At 30.2% G+C, this 10853-nt stretch overlaps 1 protein-coding gene across 1 annotated transcript; it reads right to left on the bottom strand.

Annotated features, from left to right (window-relative positions):
* Positions 1–525: 525 nt before the first annotated feature.
* LOC131845129 (uncharacterized short-chain type dehydrogenase/reductase y4vI-like) lies at positions 526–10060 on the bottom strand. The gene is made up of 10 exons (XM_059194167.1): positions 9883–10060; positions 9228–9464; positions 8602–8775; positions 7865–8019; positions 7257–7402; positions 5037–5155; positions 4394–4630; positions 2056–2229; positions 1311–1465; positions 526–812 (listed from the first exon to the last, which is right to left on the bottom strand). Exons 1-10 carry the CDS (start codon positions 10033–10035, stop codon positions 659–661), a joined length of 1704 nt encoding a protein of 567 aa, XP_059050150.1. The 5' UTR covers positions 10036–10060; the 3' UTR covers positions 526–658.
* Between the last annotated feature and the right edge of the window lie 793 nt (positions 10061–10853).

Genomic DNA, 10853 nt, shown 5'->3' on the forward strand with positions numbered 1-10853 from the left:
TAATTTATTATGGTTTAGAAATAAATATTTTTGTGTACTGGTGCTTAAACAACTTTCCCAATTTAATAATCGAAATCTTATTTCAAATTTTTAAATATGCCAATTAACCAGCGACCTATACTTGCTATACATGGATATATAGCATGCAACAAGGTCATATACTGTATATCGTTTATATATTATTTATATAAACTTATAATTACCAAAATTCCTAAAATTATAACTAAAAACGTATCGAAATTGTCGCGTTGTAGAAGAAGAAGTAAGCGGTGAAACAAAGAGATTCGAATATCAACTTTGTTCTGTACTTATATTCAGATATAGGTAGATACGCTAAGTAGGTGTATATTAATTTTAGGCTGAATAATTACTAACACTTTATTTTTAGGTACATAACGTATATACAGGTAAAATTATATAATGACATAACACTTTTTGTATCTCAAATAAATAAATACAATTATCAGGTAATCAGAGCTTGTGTTATGGGTACTAGACAACTGATATATATATATATATATATATATATATATTATAAATTCAAACATAATATACATAGAAAATAACCAGACCAATATAAACAATTATACTGATGAATACAAATGTTTGTACCTTGTGAGGAATCGAACCCGTGATCATCGAAAGTAAAGCGGTATTTTTAACCATCGAATACTCCTCGTGAAAGTACTTTATAACCTTCGTTGACGTTGGCGGTTACGTCTTCTGCTGGCCTGTCCGATGTTATCAACCAAGTGCTACCACTGGAGCCGTTCTTGTAAGCTTCAAGCAGACCACGTACTGCTGATTCCGGCCTATAATAAGCAAGTTTAATAACTCAATAAAATTAAATTGGCAATATAATTATATATAAGATGATTGTATAATTTATGCTAATAATATATATATAACATATTTAATATTGTAAAACCGTAAATTAAATACAATAACCACAGAATATTTACGTTAAAAAATGTGACGTCAACAAGAAAACTGCTGGTCAGAAAGAAAATGTGAAGCAAAAATAAGGAAGGGCATTATTTTGTTTGACTATGAGATTTCGGCAAAAAAAATATTAACTAAGATAACGAACGATACAATTGCTGTACTAAAATTACGTAAGTTTCAGAGGATATCTGGAGTAACTTATTGCTTTCTGTTGAATCGTATACTGATAGTCTATGACTGTGTTCGCGTTTGACAACTGATAAAAGATAAAGAGAGACATAATAGAGACTTATATCCCTCAGGTTTATCTGCTGACCTCTGAAAGGACTTAATGAGATATTTGTTGTAAGAAATAAAATAAATACCTCTGTACTGTGAAAGTTTTCATTGCTGCTGCCAGCGCTTCATCTAATTTAGTATCATATGCGCCCATTTTGGTTGTTTTAATTAATGATGTATCGGTAACACCGAAGCATATTGTCACGACACGGACACCAGACTGTGAGTAATTTGGATCCATCTAGAAGAAAATATTTTTGTTACAATGTTTCCTATTGTAGGTAAGTTTTGTAGAAAACTCCAAGAAAAATAATAATATAAAACATTTTTAGTATTTTGTTTCATAATTTTCAAATGGACAAATGTATGTGTTCTCTGTTTGAATCTCATTTATTTTATAGTTTCGTTTTACTGTTAATAATTGTACACCAGTAATTGTATTCGACATCTCAATAAATATAATAATAATAATCCCTAGATAATACAAGACAGTACAACCTCGCCCAGTACCAAAATAAGCAGAGCTTGGGATGTTAGACAACTGATATAAATTGTTAGATTTTTTTCTATAAATACATACAAAATATATATTGACAACACCCAGACCGATACAATCATACTTATGAATACAAATGTTTGTACCGTGCGAGGAATCGAACTGCGACCATCGGAATTATAATGGTGTGCTGAACCGCTAGACCACCAAGACCCTCAAATATAATCGAGTCTTAACTATCAATAATTCGAGTCATAATTATAAGGCAGAATAAAAAAGTTACAATATTGTAAATACAAACCATAAATACAATAAACCAAAATACATATACATACTCCAAGGCCATTGCTGAACTGCAGGACAGCACTTTTGGTAGCAGCATAAATAGGTAATAAGGCTGATTGAAACAGTCCTATTATTGATGACACGTTGACGATGGTGCCTCCACTTCCGCCTTCATCCTTGCTCATTAGTTTGTGTGCTCTCAACGAGCTTGTTATCAGTGCCGTCTTGTATGTAAACGTAATTGATATGATTAGCATATTCTATTTAATACATAAGTTTAATTAACGTGTTAGTATAATTGAAAATATCTTATCATTGGTAGGTAAGTAACTGTGTGATGACGGGTAAAATATAATGTCACGTGTACATTACGTTATATTCCCAGGATCTAATAAGAACCGAATGGAAGAACTAAACACACATACGTTAAGAACAAAACAAGTGAAGTAAACATAAAAAAATATCTTTGTACAGTAATATAATAACAAAGAGACAAATTCTTCTCGTAAACCCTTACGTCCCATCCCTTACAGACCCATGTTCAGTAATAAAATAACAATGTCTTATTATGATGACGATAAAATTAATAATTATAAATAACGCGATATCTGAGAACAAGGGTTTATGGAAGAGAAAAACATTTTACGTCGACCCCAAATGAATGGGTTAAGGAAGAAGTAGATGATGATGATGACGATAAAATTAATAATTTACTAGAAAACAAGGGAACATGAACCACATACATTGTTACGAAAAGACGAGACAACAATTCTCGCAGGGTATGTAATTAAATAGCAAAGTAATCGTAGAACCACATGAAAGAATTGTAAGATGTAGAAGTCATATTTAAAAATGATGCTGAAAATCTATATAAAGGTAGATTACTTATCTTTTTTTATTCACGTACAACAATTGGTTTGTTTATATTGCACACATGTGTACCTACATGACCGATCGGTTGCGTCTTTCTATGTGATTATCATAGCATTCTATGACATTATCATGTCGTTTAAACAAAACACTGCGCTATCACAGACACGAGTGCATTATCAACTTGATTAAACAGAAAAAGAACTGGCTTCATTATAATGACAGAAAGTGAACATGTAAATATTTTTATCGGAATCCCTAACAGTGGCTGGTAAAAATAGATTGTTTTGTAGATATTATTTCTAATATTACTGTATGGATGCGTAGGTAAGTTAAACTTACCTTCCTATTCATATATTTTAACAAAGGTGTGACTTATGAATGCGGATGGTTATGAGGGCAGAGGAAGGCCGAAGTTAAATTACTGTTTGTTTGTAACGGTTTCACGTCATTTGAAATCTTCTATGTGTATGTCTATATATGTATATAGTACTTTGGTCTATATGTTGTTGCAAACTCTAAAAATTTATATATACATATTAATATTTACAATGATTTTGAGTGTCTGTTTTTACATAATATTGTCATTGTCAGTGTTTGGGCGGCTGTACTGTAAATATTTACCAGTTTTTATCTGTTGTCGTCTCTCATATAGTCCATACATCTATTGACAATGGATCATATATTAAAAACATCCAGATCAAACAAATACATAATCCCAGATTTTTTTTTATATTGCAGATATCGAACCCATTACTATCGTTCGTTAAGTTAGTGTATCAAAATATCATACCTACCACTAAAGGCGTCAGTATATTATAATATTATATGACGTAAGATAGTGTTATTATAGTGCAAAATATATATTTATGATGATGTTTATAAATAATGATAAGTTCCGCAAATGATAAAGTATTGAATTGCAATAATTCTGCGCGAAGTTTCTAAAGTCGTATAGTACAAATTAATTTACTGTATGCACTTAAGTATATGACGTTTATTATGGTATTGTTATATACTATATTAAAATTATTTTATCGGATAGTTATAGAACTCTTACTTCGTTCAAAATTAAATATATACATTTAAAAAGAATAATGGATAATTACATATTTTTTAAAAAAAATTAATATGTATATTACTGTTCAAACCATAACATATTTTTAATAACGACTAACTACTCGCCTCGTTTTCACTTGAATATACATACATACATATAAGCCTTTCTCTTGAATTACTTTATCTATTACTGAAAATTGCATTAAAATGCAGCGTTAAAGATTTCAGCTTACTGACATCGGGCGCGGGTTGGTTTTAAACTATGTAAAGATATATGTATATTGAGGCATGAAAAAAATGTTTAATTCTTTAAAAAATAATTGGATTACAATAACACACTGTTAGGTAAACCAGCTCTTCTATATACATAGCAATTTCTTCTAGCAATGGTTTCTATGGTATTTTGATATTTTTATAAAAGAAATGTACGTGCATAAAACATGTGTGTGTATAACTCACCACATTCACAGCAATTTCCTTTTTGTATGCATCTGGACTATCATTCATAATACCAGCACAATTGACTACTACGTCAATATATGCAAATTCTCTAAGAATACTATCGTAAGCAAGATCCAAATCTTGTGTAGTCACATCACATTTATAAAATTTTATCTTATTTGCACCATATTTTGAGGACAGTTCAGTTTCTAATGCTTTGCCACTATTTACGTCGACGTCCAAGGCTGCTACATGCTGTAAAAAATAGCAGTTAGATAAATATATGATTTTGTATACTGTTGTAAGTACAATACTTGTGTTTGAGAATAATTTATGACTATTATGTCAACGTATCGTAAGTATCCTGTTTATTATTATTTTAAATTCTTATATTTCTGATGTATGTAGTTTGTTATTTGTAAACACGGATTTGGATGAAATTCCAATGGAGCCTCTTCTCGATATATCGTTGCTCTTTTATATTGCTCTAAATACTTTTGCCTATGTAATAAAAGAGACAAATACAGTTTTTACGCTTTTACCCTCAGACGCAAAGAATGTGCATTAATAAAGATAATTACTTATATTTAAGTCACGAAATTTTTCAAGTACAGTTTACATATTTTATCTTTCGGTATCAAACATAAAACAATGTCCTTACCTTTGCACCTTCTTTTAAAAACTCTCCTACAATTCCAGCACCGATGCCTGCAGCACCACCCGTCACTAATACAACTTTATTTACTACTTCGTACATTTTATTGGAGCACGCGTGTCGATCTCACAACGGCCGGATTGCGATTACATTGCATTTGCCCTATCTTGTTTATATATTAAGCGTAGTGTTTTAATTTAGAAGATGATAAGCGATTAAAAACTATCACTTCCTGATCGTATCGTGTACTTTCCTATAAATAAACGTCTAATAGTGTTCATGCTCATCTTTACCTTTAGTAATAAAACTGATTATTATTGCACAATAAAGCAAATAAATATATAAGTAAATATGTAAGAGCTGTCTTTATTATACAGTAAATTTATAGCACTAGAATAATAGTACGTTAATTACTATTTCGTTTAAAATAACTTAGTTTCAATGGCATATCTCTGCTTATAACAAACAGCTGCCTCGCCTATGTACCTATACCATATAGTTATCGGTTGATTTCACTTTATTTTTAATTGTACGTTAAATGAATTGACTTTACTTTCAAAATACCTCAGACGATATTGATAATAAAATCGTGGTAATAAAAAAAATCTTGACAAATTTTAATTCTTTGCATAAAATAATCGACTTCAAATGTGGTTAAATTACAAGAAACGCCATTGCAAACAAAATACAAAAAATTAAATGATGAATAAAATACGAGTACATATTTCATAATACAAACATAGAATGTACGGATATTGAGTTCTGAGGTTGAATTATTATAAACACATTTTATGAATTAGATATAGATAATAAATAAGTGTATGAATTTTTTTTTGAACAATTCTAATACTATTGGCCTCTGATGGCCTTTACAGCTTCACCTAACGATACGAGTGGAGTGCTGATGGCACTCTTAGCCATCGGAAGGACTTACAAAAAAATCAATTTCTCCCTGACGGGTACGACTTTGGTCTGCATCGCTAGGGTTTCGAGAGTCGTAAATTCGATCCCCGGTTGAATTGGACGGGAGATTAATCGAAGGAGGGATAAATAAGAGAATGGTATATTATTAAAGCAAAGTTATAAAATCATAAGTATGATTAAATAAAATTTATTATTTACTTACATATTTTTTGTAGAATAACAGCTTGATTAAAACAGTCATAATCATAAATGCGCGCAAGTCATCACACATAAATTTATGACTGCCATCAGAATATTGATTCGTAATTATATTTATGAGGTTTCGAAATATTTCATGCTTTATTAAAAAAATACGCCTAATGAAATTGTATAGCAATTTTTTGGCAAGGAACAGTTTGTATATAGATGTCTGTCTGCGTGGGGGTCTCATCTTAGTTTCATTTTTTTAGGGCTTGCTAGAATGCCGTTGAATAAATGGTAACATGGGTGTCACTTAAAATTTTTTTTCCTAGTGCTGTTCATGTATATAGGCAATGGATACCATTTACCATCAGGTTGGCATATTTAGGATCTTACCCAATCTAATAAAATAAAAAAGCATTGTTCTATTACTAAATATTATGAAATATATTTATGTCGCTAATAAATATATGTATATGTATAATTACATCGTATAAAACAAAGTCGCTGTCTCTGTCTGTCCCTATGTATGCTTAAATCTTTAAAACTACGCAACGAATTTTGAAGCGGTTTTTTAATAGATAGAATGATTCAAGAGGAAGGTTTATATGTATAATACATGTACACCCGGGGGAAGCCAGGGCGAGTAGCTAGCATAATATAAAAAGAAAAATAAATATATTATAAACATATTTTATTTTTAGACATTTACAAGAATACTATTTAATTCTACCAAAACTAAGTATTAGGTGCTAATATTTATCATCAAAATTATCTTTACAAATAAAGTAAATAAACTGAGAAAGCATGAAACAGCGGGTAAATATTATAGCATGGTACATATGACATGACCCTAACTGGCCTGCACGTAATAAAGTCTTCTATAAGGTTTAAAAAAAGTGCCTATTGCTGTAAGCTTGAAATTTTAATACAACTTAGTTCATTTATTGTAAAATACGTCAAAAAATTAACAAGCGATTTCCATGATTATATTTGTATTAGCAAAGTTACGGAACTAAATAAATAATAGAAAATCTCTAAATATTGGACCCGGCGACTGCCACACGTGTCCATTTTTAATTTAATTTCCTTTAAAAATAGAGTAACCATAAGAATTTTATTTAAATATAAGGGCAGAGAGCATTTCATACGCTTTCTTCACTTCATTAGAAATGTCCTCTGCTGATCTGCCAGAGCTTATAAGCCACGTGCTTCCACTGTCTCCTTTCTTGAGTACTTCTATAACACCAGCAGCTGCATTATCAGGTCTGGAACAAAAATTTAGAAAGTATGTGGTAATTTATAGCAAATACATCTATGGTGATATTATGTATATTGTATACATAATATCACCGACGTCATTAGAGGTGCAGAATATTGTTTCTTTTTTTAAATTATTTTTTTGAATACATTTTGAGTACATATTATCTTTATTTTTTCAAAAATTAACTAATTTAACTTTTATTCAATAATTCACATAACATACCTACAATTATCTATGTAATTTTATAATAACTCTGTGTTTCACTGTCAATTGAGTAACTCTATAAAATAGCATAAAATCGAGAAACTGACTGACTGGTTATTTTGCGTAACTATGATAGATATAAAAAATACAATCAATTTTAAGTTCTAATTCTCATTTTTTAACATGTTCATTTACAAGAAAATGTATTATTATTCAGTACATTAGTTGAAACTCTGACCAGTTTGTTTTGCATCAAACTCACGTTTGCATAGGAAGGGTTTTCATTAAATCTGGTATTAATGCCTTTATTTTATTATCAACAGTTTGCATATTTTCCAAGTGCAGAAGTGGTGTGTCAGTTGCTCCGAAACATACGGCAATCACTCGTACACCAGTGTTAGAATAGTAGCTGTCCATCTGAAATAAGTAGGTAAAGGTACCTAAGAATAGTACTCTAACCCGTGGTTCTAAGAATAGTACTCTAGCATGGATGGTGGATAATGATGTCATGCCTCCGTAACCAATAATTATAATGATATATTTTATCCTTTAAACACAACTTACAAAGTTAATTTCTTGGCGCCTGAAATTAGTCAGAAAGGTATAAATACAATCTGTATATACATATTCTTCTGTACAAAAGGTAAAATTTATCCTACTACAATTTATTATATAAATTTCATTTTTAATAATTTTTAATATTTATTTAACATTGCAATTGTAATATTACTAACAATAATGGGACAATTGACATTGAGATGAGGACAAACATAGTGCTATCTAGTCCCAAGCTAGCAGAACTTGTGTTATGGACACCAATGTTGTTTAGTACATACTAAACAACTGATATTAATTCTGAAATATATATTTTATGTAAATACATTTATAATGTACACAGAAGACATCCAGACTTATACAAACAATCATCCTTATAAATACATATGATTGTATCCTGCGAGGAATCGAACTCGCGTCAGTATAATTGAATAAATATCTTACCCCAAGACAATTGCTGAACTGCAACACTGCGCTTTTAGTGGCACAATAGATGGGAGTTTCAGCTAACTGGCACAATGCTGCTATTGATGATATATTAATGATAACCCCGCCATTTCCATTTTCATCTTTACGCATTAGTTCCAATCCTTTAAGCGAGCTCGTTACTAATGCTTTCTGGAAAAATATAGAACAATGATACTGAATACTTATTATTATTATTAGGTTAATAATGTGAACGGTGCTTTTTTCTGTTGTTCAAGTTCTATTTTTGTTATTACAGTGTAGTACTAATTATATTCCTATTTATAGAACTTTGTGGCACTGGGTATTGGGAAGTGGAAAATCTTGACATGTTTTGCCGCTTCCCAAATACCACCAAATTGGTACATAAATAGAAAAAAATATTTGACACCTACTTGCAAAACAATAGGCTATATTTATGGGCATACTGGGTTTATGAAATATCTAAGATATTAATAAAATATACAATATTTTTTTTGTAATAACTAGATACCAATTGGCTATCACAAATAAGATTTGGTAATTGTCATTCATTCTATAAAGTTTATCATTTGTTTAAGAGTAAATTTATACTGTGTGTTTTCAGATATATGTAATAAACTTACCACATTCAAATCTATTTCGAGTCTGTAAGCCTTTTCGCTGTCGTTCAGTATTCCTGCATTGTTTATTAATACATCAATTGGTCCAGCCTCACGGATGACAGTTTCAAACGCAGCAAATAATAGTTCATCTTTTGTGACATCGCAATTAATATATTTAACTTTATTCCCATATTTAGCATTCAATTCATTTTGAAGTTCTACTCCTTGTTTTTCAGCTATATCCAAAATAGCTATAAGCTGGGAAATAAAAGCTCTTATTTGTATTTGATATAATCACGGTATTATATTTTGCGAAATAGACAAGACTAATGTAATGTTGAATATCCGTATAACGCTAATATCGCCATTTGTTGGGGATAATACTATATTCGAAGTTACCGACGACTATGTTTTTCTAGGTGAATTTTAATATTGAAATGTATCTAGTTAAATGTTCGACATACAAAAAAAAACTACACTCAGATATAACTAGCACGCTAACAAATGGGCCAATTGCAAAGTGTTTTGTTTTCCGTTCCGGTGAATATTTTTTTGTTTAACTAGGTACCAGTGTGTTACTTTAAAATATTAACTGAAAGGTTTCTAATTTGACTTGTTCTGCTAAGATGATTATATATAAATTCAAAATTGTGTACAATAGAATTTTAAAGCCTACCTTCACATCTTCATTAACCAACTTTCTGACCACCCGCTCTCCTATACCACTAGCAGCTCCGGTAATAACCACCACCTTATTTCTCAATTCATGCACCATGGCGTTATTTGTGGCTGGTCTGAAACAAAATGGTATTATCAGTGTACCTTCCATATTATATACTGGTACGTTGGCTGACGCTTCGGCGAGTGCAATAAATTGATAACAAAACGGTGTGTACAGTCAACTCCAGAATATTATATATTATGAGGTCTGTTATGTAAGAATAAGATACGAATTGTAAGACATAAAATGTTGTTCCATTTTTTAATAATAACTTACACGAGTTAATGTTACGTGTACTTTTTTTAAAAAATCTACATAATTTTAACAATTAATTTCTATACTAATATATTAAAACACGGTATTTCTAAAGAAAACCCGATTGGGTTTTTTTAATAAATAATTGATGACATTAGAATTCATTCAATTAATATGTGTATCAAACTGATGTATCTTCCTTTAGAAGATAACATGTTCAGTTCAATCAATGGACAATACAAAGATTTCCATTAACAATTCTATCTGTTTGTATTAGTCTGTACGTTCACCTATATATGATATATATTCTGGATATAATTAATATTTATGTATAATAGTTTTCTTGTACAAAATCAAGGGTTATTTATAATAAAATATTTATTCAAAAATTGCATGCAAAATGTCATGCAGAATGTCCAAAGGAGTGCATGACAGGAAATGTTTAATATCCGTTTGTCCTTAGCGTTGACAAGTCAATCAGGATATTTGTCTGTATGTAGGTATATACACCCCTTAAACTAGATGGCTATTTAATGGCTCTTCTATTGAATCAATGTAGATGAATTGCATACAATCATTGAGTAGGGTGCTAACATTAACTATTTTATTTCTATTAAAGTCTTTTTTTATCAATAACAATAGTAATATTAAAGAATTTCTTTTATGATTTA

Source organism: Achroia grisella, unplaced genomic scaffold, assembly GCF_030625045.1.
Source record: "Achroia grisella isolate CSIRO2021 unplaced genomic scaffold, CSIRO_AGI_Agris_v1 utg452, whole genome shotgun sequence".
Taxonomy (NCBI): Eukaryota; Metazoa; Arthropoda; class Insecta; order Lepidoptera; family Pyralidae; genus Achroia; species Achroia grisella.